The 20,445-nt window shown below is 36.3% G+C and overlaps 1 protein-coding gene across 1 annotated transcript in view; it reads left to right on the top strand.

Annotated features, from left to right (window-relative positions):
* Window positions 1–261: 261 nt before the first annotated feature.
* Window positions 262–20,445, top strand: part of Slco6a1 (solute carrier organic anion transporter family member 6A1) — a 54,427-nt gene continuing 34,243 nt past the window's right edge. Inside the window, 6 exon segments of the mRNA XM_050153505.1 lie at window positions 262–550; window positions 2,266–2,526; window positions 7,657–7,848; window positions 9,371–9,467; window positions 17,649–17,764; window positions 19,426–19,535. Of these exon segments, the coding sequence (XP_050009462.1) occupies window positions 262–550; window positions 2,266–2,526; window positions 7,657–7,848; window positions 9,371–9,467; window positions 17,649–17,764; window positions 19,426–19,535 (1,065 nt within the window).

Below are 20,445 nucleotides of genomic sequence, written 5' to 3'. Positions count from 1 at the left end.
ACGCATCCGCCAACCCCTCTGTACAGACGTTGACTTCCTACGTGGGAAGTAACGTTCGGGACAGAGGTTATAGTGGCGGCTATCTTAGCGAGAGCTTTAGTTACCTGAGCCCACCAAACACACAGGTGCCTCAAAACAAACCTGCAGTATCCAGATAACTGTATCGGATAAACCATGGACCAGGAACCGAAACAAGAACAAGAACAAGAACAAGAACAAGAGCAAAAACAAGAACAAGAGCAAGACAGCATAGAGGAGGCTATGGTTGAAAAGAAACAAGAGGACAACCAGGAGGAATCTGAGCATCCCAAGAAAACATCCCCGTTTCTGACAACAGTTCCAACTGCCGTGACGAAGTTTGGAAGTTTCAGAAAAACTAACATGCTCCCCCTTTCACTCGCTCCACACGGCATGGAGTTATCTGAAGCAAAAAAAGAAGCTCACTTGAAAGAGTCGTTCGGCGTGGGCCCTCTAGTTTTCCCTGCTTTACAGCGCTTCAACAACATTGACGCCTTCCTCGCTTTTTACTGTGTACTGGTCCTAGCTCAAGGTAAGTTAGAAGAGCAGGGTTGCTCTGGTGAGTAAAGTCGTGAGGTAGACAAGGCTGTCAAATGGCAGGAAGGAGACGGTCCGTGATCAGACACAAATGTAGTCAGTATCAGCTAAGCCGATGCTGTGTTGTTGCCTCAGGTCTTTGGTTGCCTGCTGAGCAGGGTGTACTTCATGCTGTCAATATCATTCTGGCTTTCAGATACAGAGCTGATGAGAAGATGATGGATATTGTGTTAGTTCATGTTATTTGATGCTCAAGTTAAGCTCTGGGTTGAATCTTCGGGGGATTAAAATAGTTGAAAACAGCATTGCTATCATGAGGTGGTTTCAGTTCACAATTTTGAAATACTCTGGCAAAGCAGCTTTCTTTCTGGATTTTGTTTTCTCATCTGTAAACTGAGGGATGGTGAGATTTTACTGGGTCCACATCCCAGGAAGAAATCCAAGGGTGTTTTTACCCACATCCTGTCTTCTTCCTCTTACCTCTTCCTCCTTCTTCTCTTCTTCTATTATTTTATTATATGTTATCGTTGATAATTTTTGTTAATAAGTATCTTACTAAGCTCTGTCAGTCCACTTTGAAACTTACTTTTCTTTGCAAGGGGTCTGGTTAACATAGAAACTACACTTGCCCACTGTCTTTGAACTAGCTAGCTCTCATAATTATCTGTTGCCAGTGAGGTGCTGGGGTGGTAGATATCAAAAGGGTAGCCAGAATCTTCTATAGTTTTCTGGTTTGTTGGTGTTTTTGGAAGGACCAATTTACAGGGTGATTGAAGATTTTGGAGTTAAAGTAGAGAATAGACATTCTATCCACAGCATGAATGTTTGAGCAGCCCTGTGTTTTTTGGGGTCTAGCCTTGACTACTGCTGGGACAGCAGACCAGCAGGAGATGAGTGGCTTCTCAGAGCTTTAGAAGTTTTAGGAAGAGTCTGGACTCCTGGATCCCTGCAAACCAAGCAGTGTTTGAGATAGTTGGACAACAGCAGTTATGGATACTGCAGCAATGAACTGTGATCCAACCTTTGTGCAGATGTAGTCATGAGTTTTAATTTATAACTATTTCTGTTTCCCTCAAAGAAATGTAATACTTTTTCTAGGTATTCCTTGTATCAAGTTATTTTTGTTTCATTTAGTATGCATGTGTGTGTGTGTGTGTGTGTGTGTGTGTGTGTTTCAAATCAGGGTTTCTCAATACCTATGGAACTTGTCTTGGAACTCCTTCTGTAGATCAGACTGGCCTCAAACTCACAGAGACCTGCCTGCCTCTTGTCTGCCAAGTGTTGGGATTAAAGATGTTCCACCACCGCCCAGCTTTTTTTTTTTTTTTTATTCACATGCTGGATGATGGTTGAATCCACATTGTGCTCTCAGCTATTTAATGTTCAGGAACATGAAACCATTTACATTAATATATACTTTTTTTCAAAGAGCTTGAGAAAGCTCAAAAATTTTAAACTTCAAGCACAAAATCCAAATGATTTAACAATTCTAGCTTTGAATATATGTATACACATGCTCTTATTTATCTAATGGTCAAGAACATATAATAGTAACATCCATTGAATGTACACATTTTTTTTCCAAAAGGATTCCTAAAAGGTTAAACTTTAATTTGTGTAAATTAAAGTTCTTTTTGAATGACGATAATGGTAATCTGTTTTGTCTATTGAAATGTGTTATACTGCCTTTTGTCTTTCTTTTGATTTTAGGTCTTGTGTTTGGTCTTGTTGATCTGAGTACTGAGTATTTTGAGAAGGAATTTTATATGTCCAGTCCAGAGAAATTTGCACTGTCCTTCTCTTATGATCTTACATCCTTATTGTCAGCAATATTTGTAGCCTACTATGGAAGCAGATATAACAGGTCAAAATGGGTGGCAGCTGCTGCCTTTTTAGTGGGGCTTGGATCCGTTTTATGTGCTGTTCCATTCATGAAATATGAAGTTATACCACAAATAGATGAAAGCGAAGGTAAGATTTTTCAAATATGCTCTTCATATTTCTAATCAATGTTTATTTAAATCATTGCTTCGAGGAATTTAGCATAGGTCATGACATATGTCTGTGTGTCCTTCCTTGTTTATGTAGCCATGCTTACTGACTAGTTACATCAGTCTTATTAATTAGCTTTCTGGTTTACCTCACAGAAAAGATGACCCTAGAAAAGAATATTGTGGGAAAATTTGTAAAATTATTTATTTCTTACAATTTTATGTGTGTTAAAAGTCTCTTGAGAAGTCTAGTAGTTCATTTCATGTTCTTGATAGCACAGACCCACATAAGTTCAAATATAGGAATAAGCCTACACATACAGAAGGGGTAACTTTTCTAGTTATTCTTTCCATTGCAAAAGTTGGATGCTATTCTTTGACTACTCTTTGAATCTGTAACGATAGTGGCTTTGTCATGCTGTTTAATATTGTTTATACTGCAGTCACTTTGCTATTCTAGTAAGATCTACTTGAAATGCCTTTGAAATATAAAATATTTCTAGCATTATTGTCCCAGATCCTTTCTCAACAGGTATAGGCTTTTTAAGTACATGATAATCTGGGTTTTAACAAGGCATGATTAATAAGAGAGATATATCCTTGTGTATGTGTATATAAATGTTTTTCAAGTTTATAATGCATGGCATATTTATGATTTTTATAAAATGTTTGAAGTTTATTTTACATGAATATTTACAATTGAATTTTAGAAATGATTTGTAACTACCACTATTAATAGTTTCTTAAAGGCCAGTTATGATTATATCACCTCATGTCACTTGTAAAACATACTTTGTACCAATTATAAAGAACTAATAAATGATGCAATGAATGTTTATCTATTTTTTTAAAATTGAAATTGCAAAGACAGTTGGAACCCAGCTTGAATTTTCAAATATAACCTTGTTCCATATCTAGGGACCATCTATAACAATAGCTCTAGGGCATCTGGTACCCTTTTTGTGGCCTCTACTAGCATTGACTTACATACACACACACACACACACACACACAAACACACACACAATTTTAAAAAAATAAAAATAAATTCTTAAAGGTTAAAGGTTGTTATCAGTGTTGAGAAGAAACTATATCAGCAAAATTGTTTTTCTTCCTAGTGAATGTTATTCATGCCATCTACATTTCACACAGTTTGTTTTACTTGGGATTAGGTGCACGCTCGCTGTTCATCTACCAACATTCATTCCGAATATTTACTTGGTGATTGATAGCAGGGAAGCATTCATAATCCACCCTTGCCGAAGTGCTCAGTGATTTATTTTGTGTGGATATTTGAGTTACTCTTATATTTAACACACACATAGAGAGAGATAAAAATTCTCCAGAAATTCATGAAAATACCACACAGTCAGCTTTGCTTTATAGAATTTTCTATAAAGTGACCATCCACACATCTTTCTCAGCAGACTACTGAGCTGGGTTTTACAGTGACAGCCACAAGTGTTTTCAGCTTACTCAGAATGAAGATGAACTTCTTTCACAGAGACTAGAGCATAGTGACACCTTCTTTGATTCTCATAGTTGCTATTTGCCTTCGTTTGTACCTTGTTTTCTCTCTGTCATCAGCATGGTAAAATCATTCAGACCTCCTTCCGTGAGTGCCCTCAGCCTTCTCTCATAGTCCCTTATCTCCTGCTTGTACACCTTAGGAGTGAGTCATGCACCTGCCCTTTCCCTATACCTGGCTGCTGCTGAGTCCTGCGATGAACCTGCTGCTGCCAAAAGGAAGTGCTGCTTTCTTTACAAATGAATCTATTCACCAAGTAGTCTTGAGCCCAGTTTGAAAAGACTTTAGGTTTTCTTACAGGCCCAAGATGCCCTGTGTTGGGTAGGAAATGATATCATGGAGGAAAATTGCCTTTATTTCTTTACACTGAAATGTTAATTGAGCCCACAGTTACATGTTAGTATTCTTCCCATCTTTCCCCATTTGAAATGCAGGAGGCGTCCTCTAGTGATCATTCTGTGTGCTCCTGTCTCACTCTCTGCTCCATTCCTGATCCCCTCCTCCTGCCCTCTGCAAGCCACTCTTCTCTGTCAGTTCTTACTAACACCTGAATATGAGCAAATTCTTTCAGTCCACTTAGTATTTTGAATGCTTTTCTAGTTTTTTAGTGTTAAAATTAAAATAAAATTATATTATTTCCTTCTTTCCTTTTTTTGTCTTCTTACTCTTCATACATTTTGTCTTCCTAAACCCTCCCATGTTGGTTCTCTCCAATCTCTGACATTTCTATGCTTAGTCACTCTCAAATGCAGGGCTTCTTTTTCTTTATTATTGTCACACTGTAATTCAGGAAGGAGGAGAGCATTTTTTTTAATGTATTTAAATTTTTTATATATTAATTTTGTTGGATTTTTTTTGTTACAGTGTTTTGAATGTATTTTGCCTGGATGCATCATGTGTGTGTGCCTGGTACCTGCTGAGGCTAGAGAGACTTTCAGAACCTGCAACTGATGGTTGTGAGCTGCCAGTTAGGTGCTGGAAACAGAATCCAGATTCTCTAGAAGAACCCCCAAAGCCCTGAGTCACTGAGCCACCTCCCTAGTTCCATGTTGTTTTTCACTCTTTAAGAATAACAATAGCAGACACACTTGTGACCAGTCCTCTATTCAGATACTATTCAATAGTAAGCTCAGAAATGTCTCCTCAGGGTATGTGGACTAGTAAGTTCGACGTTCTAGAATAAGTCAAAGGTAAATGGGATCTGAAGGTGCTTTATGCACACAAATTATCCAAGATAGTTTATCCTATCGTGGAAGGGAAAGGAGAGTACAAGTCCCTATGCATCCTGGAGATTTATATGTAGTTAGATGCTGTTGAGAGAGGAAGAGTCAGTTCAGCAGCAGAGTTTCTGTCAAGGTGCCTGTGCTTCCACAAACAACCCTGCACCAACTATAAAGTAAGTAATTCTAATGCAACCCATTAAAAAGCACTAAGAAAAAAGAGAAACAGAAGAAGGAGTAGACAATGAAAGGAAGGAAGGAAGGGAGGGAGGGAAGGAGGGAGGGAGGGAAGAAAAAAAGAAAGGAAGAAAGAAAAAAAAAGAATGGAGATGGGGGGTCTAATTGGGAAGAGGAAGCCAACTAGTGGGAATGAGAGACAAACAAAAAGAGAAAAGAGATGAAATTGATCAGGATACATCGCATACATGTATTTAAAAGTCATAAATAATCCCACTGCATACATTATGTGTTATTATATTAGAAACGACATGACAAGATAACATGCTAAGTTAAATCACAATTTAAGAGATATCTTCCTAATTGCCCTTGAGTTATTTCTTATTCCATAGAAACTAAGACAATTAGTTTTTCAATAGTGTGATAGGTTGTAATTTTTACTAGATTTTCTATGGATAATTCAAGTGCATGTTTTAAATTTCACTCTAGATGGTCATAATAGATATAGTTTAGTATCACCTTCTTAGCTTTTACCAATCTACTATAAGAATAAACACACAAACCCTATAAGTATGTGAATAAGAAAAGCAAGGAAAAAGGTCCAAAGTTTTCTAAATAAAATGGATGTATGGCCATATAGTAAATGACAAAATATCTTAAGTTTTTGTTTGTTTTTGTTTAAGACAAGGGCTCTCTGTGTGTCCCTGGCTGCTCTGGAACTCACTCTGTAGACGAGATTGGCCTTAAACTTAGTGATCCTCCTGCTTCTGCCTCCTGTATGCTTGGATTAGAGAAAGGCGTATACCCCACACCTGGCTGTCTAACTTTAAAGCATAATACCTTGTTTTTATGATTCTCTATATACTTAGTTGTCTTGTTTCTATGAACAAATGCTGCCATCATTGACTTAAAAGTAGGAGAAATGTGTTGTTAGTTAATGGTTTCAAAGTTCTCCCTCCATTGTTGCAAGCTCCATTGATTCTGAGGCCATGGCTAGGAAGAAAACTTCCCAGTTTTCTCTGCAAATGAAATCAATGTACTACATGGTAGCAGACAAAAAGAGTGAGCTTGGACAAGACATTCCTCTCAGAAACTAGGTGGTGTCTTCCTCTTACAGTTCTTGAAACCTCTCCAAATAATATCCACAGGTAATCAAGAATGTGGTACAGGAGATTTTAAGGAGGTAATTCATATACAACCTATAAGAGTATGTATTTTAGAAGCTCATAGGTCTGAAGGAGGAAATTATTTAATAAAAATCATGCTCATATTTTAATTTAAAGGTTGCTAAAGAAAGGACCAGAGAACTAAAGTCAGATGGTGGACTTTGACAGTTCAGATCAACTAGAGCATTGCAAGTACTTTTATTCTGGAGCCAAAAAGTATAGAATGCATAGTACAGAAAATTTAGTACATGTTGAGGAATGTTTAATTTTACAAAGTTTCGTCACATAGATGTGTCGCATTTGCTTAACTATGTAAAGATGTGCTGCATTTATTTAATTAAGTAAAGATATATTGCTATTTTTACCTTGACTGTCTAAGGCACCTGCTAGGTCTAACAAAAAGAGAAGGAATTTTAGCTCAGGGAAAGGAAAAAAAAAGAAGAAGAAGAAGACAGGGGAACATGAGGGGTCAGCCAGACATGGAGGAAGTGGGAAAGTAGGACATACAAAAATGAATGGTTTTGCCCCAAGGCAAAATGTAGATGTCTAGAAACAGGTTAAACTAAGTGAAGGGAGCTAGTGAAATAAACCTAAGCTAAGACTGAGCATTCATAACTGGTAGTCTCTGTGTCTTTATCTAGGAGCTTATTGTTGGACAACTACCTCTGTCTGTGTAAATGTATATGTTTATAAGCCTATCTGTGTACATGCACTCCTGTGGATACATCTGTATGTGTAAATGTGTATGTATATAAGCATATCTGTGTACGTACAATCCTGCGCTTTTAAGTAATTACAGTTTCCTTCATAAGATGTGTGTCTTTTCCAGTATTTCTACACATTTTCTTTTATTGTGCAATTTCTATTTAAAATATAATTATTAAATGAGTGCATGACTATACTCAATGTAAGGATATTGAACAAACTGAAAAAAACGTGGCGATGTTAACAATTGCAAATTACTTGTACATTTGATTTTGAATTCAGCTCGGTAAAATATAATTCTTACCTTTCAAAAGAGTTGTGCATAGATGAAGAACACAGGGCAATTCCAAATTGTCTGGAAAACTTGGCACCGCACAGATCAGAAACCATCTCTTTCTTCATCCTCGGGCAGTGTCTCCAGGGAATTGCAGGGATGCCTATTTACATCCTTGGTATTATCTTCCTTTTTGACCACTCTGCCACACACTTAGCTGGTATCTATTTAGGTAAGTGTGGATTTCTCTAATATGTGGGAACCATTTTGACTATTCATTTGGTTTCTGTATGTTTTAACTGATGCCAAAGCACTGTTGCTACTGTGATGGCATTGTAATAACTACTGAAGACTTGTTGCCTTAACTTCATAATCACGTTGATCTACCTAATTCTGAAATTTGCAACATTGAACAAATAATCTAATGTCACTGGATATATTTAGAGGAGTAGAACATAGATGTGAATGAATCTCTTTCCCTGTGAGAGACAGTGAGAAAGGGAAAGAAAAAGTTGGCTGAATGCAAACATTGGATATCCCAAAATAATCTAACCTCTTTCACTGTATTAAAGTCTGGTCCTGGTAGACACAATGAAGATGCACTTGCACAGAGATATCTAAAAATCATTTCCAAAAATCTAAAATTATTTTTGCACTTACTTTGAAGGCATATAAAGAGTAAATATTATGGAGTATGCCTGTCACCTCCAGCTCCAGGGGGACTGAGGCTTGAGAATTATGAGTTCAAAGCCTATCTAGACTGTATAGCAAGTACCAGGCCAGTCACATTTGTATAACAAGACTATGTTATACTAACAACAGTAGCGGCAAGAAACAAGCAATAACTTGCACTGAAAAAATAGAATTTACACAAAGGCTAAGAAAATCTCTCCAGTAGACTATAACAAAGAATATACCTATTTATATACACCTTTGCAAGAAATTCTTGTACCTTATTAGCATTGGTTAAGACTGAAAATACCCATTTTAGTTCTGATAAGCAAAAAATTATATACGTATCAGTACAATATAGAGAGAGGCTTACTATATTACCACCTCCTGCTACCCTGGAATCTTATGTGAATATTGCAAAGGTAATTAGGAAAATGCATTATCTTACTTTAGTGACATATTAAAGGAAATATACTTTATTACATTCATATAAAATATAAATATTTATATAAATAAGATACAGCTAAGTTTATAATTAAATTATTGAGTATCTAATACTTGATTAGATAAGAAGTTGTGCCATCCAGTTGTACTTTCAGACTGTACTCTATATGACTCTCTGACATTGTCCTAGGAGTGATAAACATTCACAATCAACTACTGAGTAAAGCAGATGACTGTTTTGATAAGAATAGGTGTCATGCAAGCAAAGTTAAGTTCCAAGAATGTAAAGTGACTGTTCCCAAATAAGCAGTGATTGAGGCACAGGACTAGCATCTTCTTTAAGACTAGTATCAACTCTTACAAAAAATTCTAACCAGCTTCCTACCCTATTAATGTGGGATTTTTAGAATCAATTCCAGAAATTATTTACAATTTTCTCTCTCCCTCTTTCATCTCCCCCATCTTTTTCTTCCCCTCTTTTTCTCTTTCCCTCTCTTAAGTAGGAGAGAATAGAATGAATAACTTTCAGATACCACACATAGTTCAGGTTTTTATTTTTTTGGTTGTTGTTGTATTTTTTTTTTTTTTTGTCACCAAGTTAAGATGTGAAGCTGTTTGGTGTTGTGTTCATTTTTAAGGTATTGGTGAAGCTGTACAAATACTGGGATACGGTCTGGGTTTCATAGTGGGATCACCAAATATTAAACCTCCAAAGAATCAAGGTTTGAACAGATTGTAAGTCATACTATTTATTTTTCTATTTTTTGTATGTTCAATAGAATACTTGAATAGATACAATGGCTCATAAATAATATATATTTATTTAGTAATATTGTTATAACAGTGCATAAGTTGAGTGTGGTATGTACATATATGTAAACATAAATACATTTATAGTGTGTATATTTTTAATTTTTTGAAATATAACTAAAACTAAAACTATTATTTAAAAGATCAATAACTTTTTATTTTGTTGATAAAAGCATACAATATTCATTTGATATAGTACCATAGTTATAATTATTTGCATGATTTATAGAAGTTTCCACCTTGCTTAGAGTTTTTAACATAATATTATAATGATATTCTTCCTCCATGTCATACTTCTCTCAGATCCTCTCTACCTCCCTAGTCACCTAATATTGTGAACTCTCTCTCTCTCTCTCTGTCTCTCTCTCTCTCTCTGTCTCTCTCTCTCTCTCTCTCTCTCTCTCTTGTGCATTCAACAAAAAAAAAAAAAAAAAAAAAAAAAAAAAAGAAAACAAGCAAAACACCAGTAAGCCAAAAAAAAAAAAAAAGATAAAAAAAAAGTTTGCAAAAGACCCATTGAGTTCATTGAGACCAGCTCTGGGATATTGCTGTTATACACAGTGACACTCTACTGTAGGAAACTTATTGTCCCTTCACAAATGGGCATCTATTGAAAATAGTTTCATGGTTAGGATTGGGATTCATATCTTTTTCCCCATCTCAGTGATTGGGACCCCATCTTGGACTAGTGAAGATCTTCTGTGTGTTACTACAGTCTCTGAGTTCATAGATAGATCATGTCTGGAAGATGCTTACCCTGGAGTCATTTGTCACTTCTGGATTTTACAATCTTTTCACCTCCTCTTCCATCCAGAGCCCCAAGACTTAAGGGGGGTTGATGAAGACATCCCACTTAGGACTGAGTGCTCCAATGTGTCTTCTCACTCCATATTATCCACTTGTGTCTTTTTGTTAATTACCTTCTACTGAAAAAAAAAAAAAAAAGCTTCTCTGATGTGGATTGAACAAGGTACCATTATACAGGTACACAAGAATATTAGTTATTTTATTGCTGTAGTCCTTTAGCAAAATAATAGTATTTGGCTTTCCCCTAGGGTCATGACTTATCTTGTCTCAGGTTCTTAGCCACTTTAGCAGTATCAGATATGGGTTTCATCTTGTGGAGTAGACCATAAATCCAATCAAAAAGTTCTTGCCTACTCCCAGAACCTTTGTGACACCATTGTACTGACACCACTTGAAGGAAAGGTACTGTTAAAGGTCACACGCTTTATAAGATTGGTGATATTGATGATTACATTTTTCCTTTGGTAATTTGCAGAGTGCCTTCCAGTACCATGAACACTAGTTAGTAGGGATAAAGTCTCTAATTAGGCACTAGTTCAAGTTCTCTTTGTTTGATGATGTAAGTGTTGTATTAAAGAATTGAGCTTGATTGACCGAATTGTAGAGATCAGCTGATAGCCTTGGTAACAGCTAGTGGTAGATAGGCCTTTGATAAATGAATCAGCAAGATTTACCCTATCCCTGGGACTTGACAGCATAAAATAGCTAGTTGGGGCATTGTCTCCTCCATTTTGTGATTCCAGTTGGATTCCCTTCATATATGTAGATATTTTAGGATTATTTCCATATGGGATTTCAAATAGCCTTTTGTGCTAGTCATTCCTTCCTAAAGTCCCTCCTTTATCCTTCTCCCTCATCCTCTTCCTTAATTGATTAATCTTAATTAACCCTCTTCCTTAACCGATGAATTTCTTTCTTATATCTCCATAAAATTAAGTTGTTATTTTCCCTTCCTTTGGATATCTTTTTCTTCTGCGTAGTCACTTAGTAGGTACTCCTGGTGTTATTTATATTGTACACAGATATTAAAGGTTTGAGAGCTAACATCCACATATAAGAGAAAATATATAGTACTTGCCTTTTTGTGTCTGAGTTACCTGACTAAGGATGATTTTCTCCTGGTTCCTCCCATCTACCTGCAACATTGACAATTTCCTTTTTAACAAATGAATAATATTCTATTTTTTTAAGTACCACATTTTTATTGTTTGTTCTTTGATCGATGGACATCTTGACTATTTCCAGTTTCTGGCTACTATGAGTACAGCAGCATTGAACATGGATAAGCAAGTGTCACCGTAGAGTTTTTGGGGTATATACCCAAGAGTGGTGTAATTGAATTTTGAGATAGACTGACTCCCAGATTCCTGCAGAAAACTTGATATTGATTTCCATAATGGTTGCACTGGTGTGCACTGTAGTCAGCATCCACTATCATCTATTTTGTTGATCTTGACAGCCTGACAGGCGTGAGACAAAAATCTCAAAGTAGGTCTAATTGGCATTTTCCTGATAGATCAAGTTGTTGAGCATTTTTTAAGTCTTTCTCAACCATTTGTGTTTGGCCTTTTGAGACACCAATAGTTTTATACTTCACTTTTAAATTGGGTTATGTTTCGTGTTCTAGTTCTTTATATATTGAGATATTAATATTCTATCAAACATGTAACTGGCAAAATTTTTTATACATTCTTTTGGCTGTTGTTTGGCTTGAATGATTGTATATCCTTTGCCTTTCAGAAGGTTTCTAGTTTCATGAAGTCTCATTTATTAATTGTTGGTTTCGGTGGCTATTAGAGTCCTGTTCAGAAAGTCCTTTCTCATGTAATGAGCTCAAGCTTTTTCTCCATGCCCTCTCTCCTCTGTCAGATTCAGCTTATCTGGTCGTAGATTAAGGCTCTTGATTGATTTGAAGTTGAGTTTTATGTAGTGTGACAGATAGGGATCTATTTGCATTCTTCTACATGAACTATACAATTTGCACTACTGTTTGTGGAGATACTATTCTTTCTTCAGTTTGTATCTTTTGGTTTTGAAATAAAAAGCTTTATGTCTTTATATGTGTAGTTCTTCAGTTTGATTCCATGGATCAATGTGTTGTTTTTAATGCTAATACCATAGCGTTTTTAGGACTATAGCTCTGTATCACAAGTCACAATTAGAGATCTTAATACCTTCAGCAATACTTTCATTATTTAGGATTGTTTTAGCACACGCCCATGTGTGTGTGTGTGTGTGTGTGTGTGTGTATGTGTGTTTTCATAAGAAGTTGAAGGTTTTACTCAATTATTGTCACAAGTTGTGTTGGAATTTTGATGCATCTTTTGTTGAATCTGCAGTTTGTTTTTGGTAGGATGTTCATTTCCCCTGTATTAACCCTTATGATCCTTGAGCATGGGAGATTACACCTTCTGATCTTTTTTAGCATCTTGAAATTCTTAATTACACAACTTGTTCACTCACTTGGTTAGAATGATCTCAAGATATTTTTGAGACTATTGTAAAAGATATGGTTTCCATAATTCTTCTCAGTCTTTTCTTTGCATGTAAGTAGAATACTGATTCTTGTTTGTCAAATATTTTTATCTTGCTACTTTGCTAAAAGTGTTTGTTATCAGTAGAAGTTTCCTGTCAGAGTCTTTATGGTATTTTATCCAAAAAAAAAAAAAAACATTTAATCTGCTAATATGGATAATTTGACTTCTTCCTTTCCTGTTTGTGTTACTTTGAATGCCTTTTATAGTCTTAATACTTTAGCTAAGACTTACTGTCCTATAAAGAGTAGGTATGAAGGGTTCTTTGTTTACATACCTAATTTTAGTGGAAATGCTTTGAGTTTTTCTCCATTGAGGTTGATGTTGGCTGTAAGCTTGAAATACATTGCTTTTGTTATGTTGAGTTTTGTTCCTCATATCCCTAATCTCTCTAGGAATTTTATCACAAAGTAACAGTAACGTTGCATTTTGTCAAAGCCAGCTTCTATATCTAGTGAGATGATGATGTGATTTTTGTCTTTCATCCTGTTTATGTAGTAGTCCATGTTTATTGGTTTATTGTCGTTGAACCCATACCTGCATCTCTAGGATGAAGCCTACTTGATCATGGTGAATAATCTTTTCACTGTGCTCTTGTATTTGGTTTACAAGAGCATTTTATTAAGAAATTTTACATATATGTAACCTTTCTTGTGTTGAAAATCTACATTATATTAACAGTAGAATCTTGGCAAATGTGAATCTAAGTGCTGTCCAATTTTTAAATTGTAAAAGTGATGACAAACACAGAGAAAAGAAGCATCTTGGTCAGAAGTTCTGAAAAGCTAACCAAAAAGGTAGTAATATTACTGCAGCAGAACAGCCATAGCAGTCTTCCCTTCCCCTATGCTCCCATCTCCTATGCATGCCACTGATCTTTGTCTTCTAACCTCCCAGGACCCACTCTTTGTTTTGTCCCAACCTCCACAGTAGTAGGCACCACCTGCCAACCCAAAGACCACTCTTCTCAGAAAAACAAGTAGGCTGAAGGTGGTCCCACTATCTAGTCCTAATCCTGAGGTGCTATCACTCCAATTTTTTCCCTAGCTCTGTACCTGGAAAACTGCTGAAGCCTCCTCTCTGACCCCATCTCCAGTGGATCACAATGACCAAGCTTTCTTCTCCCAACTCATCCCAGCATCTCAGAATCCAACATGAATGTGCATTCCTTAGGAATACACTAGCTGACCAAGACAGGAAATCAGTCAATACACCACCATCACACTCTTCAAAAATCCAGAAAGGAAACAGAAACTAAGAAACAAATATCAACCCTTTTATGATTTTTTTTTTAAATGCTGGGGAGATCCCTGTCACTGGCAGCGGAAATGCTGGTGGGTCCCCAGCGCAGGCAGACCCACAGAGCAGCCAGTCCCAGGCAGAGACTCGGGTCCGGGAGAGCCACCCAAGTGGGCCAGTGTGAGCAGGGGGGGCAAGCTCACAGAGCAACAGGGCGGGCTGCTCGCCATGTGGTGTGTGACTGAGCAGGTTCCCAAAGGGGAGCTGTGTGTCCCAAAGGGGAGCTGTGTGTGGGTAGGGACACGTAACAGAAACATTGTATAAATAAGAACTGGACATTTATTACTTAGAGGAGAGAGGGGAGAGAGAAAGTAGGGAGAGAAGGAGAAGTGAAAGGAGAGAGACAGAGAGAAGGGAAAATGGGGAAAACACACGTGTGCCAGGACAGACAGAATCTAAGATGGCAATGAGAGGTGAGGGGGGGGGGTCGCTGGGAGTGGGCGTAGCTTGCCTCTTAAAGGAACCAGGGACCAAAACCATAACAAACCTAACGAAGAGAAATCCAGAAATTGGCACCTAGAATGATAATCCTGACAAACTAAGACACTAAGATGCTAGCATAAAATAAATAGATAGATAGATAGATAGATAGATAGATAGATAGATAGATAGATAGATAGATAAAACAAACAATAAAAGTCAGGGCACTATGTCTCCACTAGAGTTCAGCTAGTCTCTGAATACTCCACCATGCTGAAGCACAGGGAAAAGACCTTAAAAGCAACTGTGTGACCATGAGAGTCTTAAAGAGGAAATGAATAAATCTTTTAAAGAAATCCAGAAACACACACATACATTGAAGGAAATGAAATTGGAGAAAGACATCTTAAGATCAACTATTTGAATATGATTACGGTCCTTAAAGAGGAAACGAATGAACACCTAAAAGAAATCCAAGAAAGCAGTGTAAAGAAATGAATAAAACTGTTCAAGTCCTGAGATTGGAAAAAGAACCAATAAAGAAAACCCAAACTGAGATAGTTCTGGAAATGAATATTTTAAGAATTAAAACAGGAACTACAAGAGGTAAGCATCACCAAAAGAATACAAGACATGGAAGTGGGAATCTCAGAAACTGAAGGTATGGTAGAAGAAATGGATACAACAGTCAAAGAAATGGTAAGACAAAAAAACCTTCTGACACAAATCATCCAGGAAGTCTGGCACACTATGAAGAGACAAAACAAGAATAGAATAATAGAAGAATATTAGCTCAAAGGCCCAGAAAATATTTTCAAATAAAATAATAGAAGAAAATTTTCTAACCTAAAAAAAGAAATAAGGTGCCTATTAAGGTACAAGAAACATACAGAACAACAATTAGATTGGACCAGAAAAGAAAGTGTCCCATGATACAATAATCAAAACACTCAACATACAGAACAAAAATGACTTTCAGACAACTGCTCCTTTCAGCTCTATTGCCTGCACACCAAGATACAGACCGCACCATATCTGCAAGGATACTGTGGTAACGCTCCCTGTTGTATGAAGCTGTGAAGGTAATGCCTATATTGCCTTGGAGACCTCAAGATGCTAGAGAGGCCTGAGTAGTAGGATATCTACTGAAGAAAGCTGCCAACAGATAGTGGTCCCAAGAAGATTTAATATATTGCAGTTAACAGAACTGGAAGGTGTGGGAGATCTGAAGAGTGTTTTGGCATCAGACATGGAGATGCAGAGTTTGGAGTTTGCCCAGATGGTTTTCAGTTTTGCTTTCCAGTATTTCCTCACTATGCTCCCTGCCCTACATTTTGGAATAATAATGTATAATCTGTGTCATTATGTCTTAGAAGCATGTGATCTGTTTTTTTGTTTTTAATTTGATTCATAGGAGATTACAGTTAAGAGATTATATGAATCTCAGAAGAGACTTTGAACTTTAGAGTTTTAAATTAGTTTGATACTGTTATAGATTATGGGGGCTTTTGAAGTGAGACTGAATACATTTTTGTATTATATTATTATAAGCTTTTGGGGATCAGGAAGTTTAATGTGGTTTTTTGAAAGAAAATAGCCCCCTGAAAAGGGTGGCACTATTAGGACATGTGAGCACGTAGAAGTAGGTGTGGCCTTGTTGGAGGAAGTGTGTCATTGTGGGAGTGGGTTTTGATATCTCCTTTGCTCAAGCATCACTCAGTGTAGCAATCAGTCTACTTGATGTTGCCCGCACGGCAACATGTAGCAGTTCCTTCTCCAGCATTATGTCTGCCTACAGCCTGCAATGTTTCCTGCTATTATGATAATGAACTAAGACTCTGAAAGTGTAAGCTCCTATCTCAATTAGCTGTTTTCCTTTTTAAGATTTGCTGTGGTCATGGTGTCTCTTCCCAGCAATAGAAACCCCAACTGAGACAGTCCATTTTCACACTATTAATTTTTCTAAAGCATGTACATGAATGTCAATCCAACTATTATTAGTTCCTTTTAGTGTTTTCTCCAGTTCTTGATGGTTTTTACCTTCTAGAGTAGTGTGTACTTCACCATAGTTTCTTTTACCTTCATTAACTTTTCCCCCAGTGTTATTTGTTTTGGTGTAACTGTGAATATACTTATTTTCCTGATTTCTCTCTGTATGCTTCTTTTTGGTTCTAGAAAAGTAGAGAGGAAGGTGTTGAATCCTTTGAAAATTAACTTATGGATGATTGTTAGCCACCGTGTTGGTACTCAAAGCCAAACCATGTTTCTTGCAATGATATTCAGTGTTTCCAATTTCTGTCTATGTCATCTTTGTAGTTCCTGGCTAACATTTTCCATGGGTGTGAAACTGAAAAGATTAGTAATACTGTATTCACTAATTTCTGTAGATCTTATCCCTAAATGTTTGAAAAAACATACAAACAAAAACCTTGAATAAACTTTGAAAATTATTCTAGGTGGTCCCAGCATTGATTAAAGACTAGGTATGTTGATACCTCATGATTACTCTGTGAAAGAGAAATTTAGCAAATCCCAGCACAGGGTCTTTCATGTTCTGTCTCTGCCTTGCTGGATGCTAAACTCTGATTAGCAAAAGATCACAGAAGTATCAAATACACTTAACACAGAGACCTAAAGGAAGGGGCTTCAGACGATATGTGACTCTAAGGGTCAGGTGCCATGTACAAGAGAAGCTGCCCCAGAGGTCCAGGGGTAAGGTTTAAAGGTGCAGAATTAAGAAGGAAGACTTGGTTTTCCAGGGGCACAGCTGTTAATGTAGATAATTTTGAATCTGTACAAACAGGAACTTCTGCCACCCAAGGAGTGTCACTGAAAAGGAAGGTGGGAAAGTTAGGCACTGAGAATATCCAAAAGCAAACCACACAACTGAACATTAGCCACTGTCACTTGCAAACAAAAGCCAAACATTAATAGTGGGAAATTATAAATGAATGCAAATTAACAGAAAGTTCTCTCTCTTACCACTAATTATGATTTGAATTTTAAATGTCCCTAATTTAAACTTTCCAATTTGTCTTTATTCGAGGATGAGTTTCGCGTCTCTACTGCAGCAGATCAATTGGTGGGCTGGTTTCATTAGTGCCACTCTGCTTGCGTGGGTCGCCTTTTTCCCATTACTATGTTTTCCATCAGATTTACCTGGTGAGTATAAAAACATAATTACTTTCTTAGAGTAATGCATGCCCTCAGCTCCCATTCTCAAAGCATAGATAAATTACATTTCCTTATAAATATGACTCTCCTGCAGGGAGCACTCTGTGATAAATAGTATCATAGTGTTGTAATTCTTGTCTCTTTTTTACCCAATCAAGCAATATGGCATCTAAATATTACATTCATACACTACAAATTCACTAGTGTATATTTGGGTCACTCATTATTTCCTTTTAATAATAGTCTTTTTGTTTAAAGTGCATAAATGCCTTTTAAAAATGAACTACACCGACCGACTCTCTTTACCTAGTGTTTTAGTCAGGATTCTCTAAAGTAACAGAGTTTATAGAATGAATCTCTCTCTACATACAGAAAGGGAGTTTATTAGAATGACTTACAGTCTGTGGGCCAATTAATCCAACAAGGACTGTCTGTAAACAGTAGGTTCAAGAATCCTTTAGTTTTTCCACCCAGAAGGATGGGATGTCTTAGCAGGTCTTCACTATCTATTCAAATCCTGAAGAAATACATTCGAATGCAGTGAAGGAATGGACTTCTTAGTGATGGTAAGAACATTCAGGCAAAGAGCAAAAGTGACTTAAGGGAAGTCTGAGCTTTTAGTTAAAAAAAAATAGGAATGGAAATTACAATATTCCTAGACATTTGGGATGCAGCTGGAACAACTCTGAAAACGAAAGCTCATCACTCTCAGAACACATGCCCCAAATTCAGAGTCACTTCTTTAAAATATGCAAATGACAATAAACATTTGAAAAATGTTCAACATCTTTTTCCATTGGGGAAATGCAAATTAAGCATGCATTGAAATTCTGCCTTGACTTGGTTAGAATAACTGTCATCAGGAGAATAAAGGCTAGTGAGGACTGGGGGTAAGAAAAACCATTACTCCCCACTGGCGGGAATATGTACTTGTACAGGTACTCTAAAGTTCCTTGAAAGAAAAATAAATAACCTGAAATAAGGGGCTGGTGAGATGTCTTTGTAGTTAGGAATGCATACCACTCTTGTAGAGGACCTGAATTTGTCACAACTGTCTGTACCTTTGGGCTTTAAAAGCAATTGCTTTTGTGCATACACACATGTACACACAGACACAAGCCACCCCCACATACATCTACACATAACTAAAAATCTTTTTCAAAAACTTAAATAAATCTACCATATGACCTAGTCATACCACTCTTTGTTATATTTACATGAAGGACTCTGTCAAAGAAATAGCTCTGTATCTTTACTCATTGTCTCACTGTTTTACAATAGTTAGAAAATCAAACCAATCTAGGTGTTCATAAACAGTATAATGGGCAAAAAAAAATGTAGTACCTATATGTTGGGAGAAAAAGGTCCTTATATCCACAGATCTCCAGAGAATCAGTTAATTCATCTATAGGAAGCACCTTTTCAACAGTTAAGAGAAATACATAGTGATGAACTGCAGAGTTGGACAGTGCAGATGTGAGAAATTTTCATTATCAAATAATTGTCTTTGTAAAGAACCACTGTAGATTAATTATACATTGGTTTTATTCTGTTTTAAAATAATTCACTTGCCTTTCCATGACAAACTGGGATTATTATATGTCTTCTTACTTGCTTCAATATAAGATTGCTTCACTTGTGACCTATAGGTGCAAAGAAGGTAAAACTTCGAAAAGAAAAAGAACCTTCCACTGTTGACAAGAACCTTAAATATAAAAAATTTGGACCTCATTTGAAGGATTTGCTTCATGCTCTTCAGGTAAAGTAAAATACTTCTGTTAATAAGCCAGTTAAGTTGGCCTGTTTAATCTTCATATAGAGTTAAGAAAAAGGCAAATTGTTTAATAAATTTGTATGAAAGTTTTGGAGTCTCTTAATTAAATTGCTCATTTCCATTGTGATGGAAAGAAAGAACCCTTTATTATTTAGCATTACTAGAAATCTGCCATTTGTCAGAGACTGCTGGTGCCCAACTATGATTTTGCTTTATTTTTCATTATTTTTTAAATATTTTTAAAATATTGTGTTTATATTTTCTGGAGAGGTAGATATAATATTTAACAAGATAACATAAATTTGAAGTTGTGTCTATACATATTCCTTTCCAACACACAAAATCACAATATTGAGTACAAAATCTTTTCTTTTTATCGATACCATAGTAGCAGATACCAGGTGAAGAGAAAGCCCTTTCCAATAATCTAGTCCTACTTTGAATGTTTATTCTTCTATTACTTTCTGGCATATAAATTGCACGTTTGTAATTGTCACATATAGTTCTTATTCATTTTTAGTGAATTTTTCACTCTGGCTATAACTGCAAAAGTCTTAAAAATGCCATCATTTAATATTTCCTATCTTACTTTACAGTTGTATCAGTATCTTTCCAATTTTCAGGTTTTTTTCTTTGTTGAGTATAGTATTTCATTACTCATTGACCTACTCAAAACAACCTATTCCTTTTTAAAAATATTTTTATTTTGAAATTAAAATATAAGACTTCCTCTTTCTCCTTCCTTCCTTCCTTCCTTCCTTCCTTCCTTCCTTCCTTCCTTCCTTCCTTCCTTCCTTCCTTCTTCCATTCTCATGTACTCCCCTGTCCATGCTCTCTCTTAACTATAAAGAAAGAACTACAGGCAATTAAGATACATTGAGAGCAAGAGAAATAG

The sequence above is a fragment of the Alexandromys fortis genome, unplaced genomic scaffold, assembly GCF_014885135.2.
Source record: "Alexandromys fortis isolate MF-2015 unplaced genomic scaffold, M_Fortis_MF-2015_v1.1 scaffold_61, whole genome shotgun sequence".
NCBI lineage: Eukaryota > Metazoa > Chordata > Mammalia > Rodentia > Cricetidae > Alexandromys > Alexandromys fortis.
The sequence above is the reverse complement of the archived record's forward strand: the minus strand, read 5'-3'. Positions and strand labels throughout refer to the sequence as shown.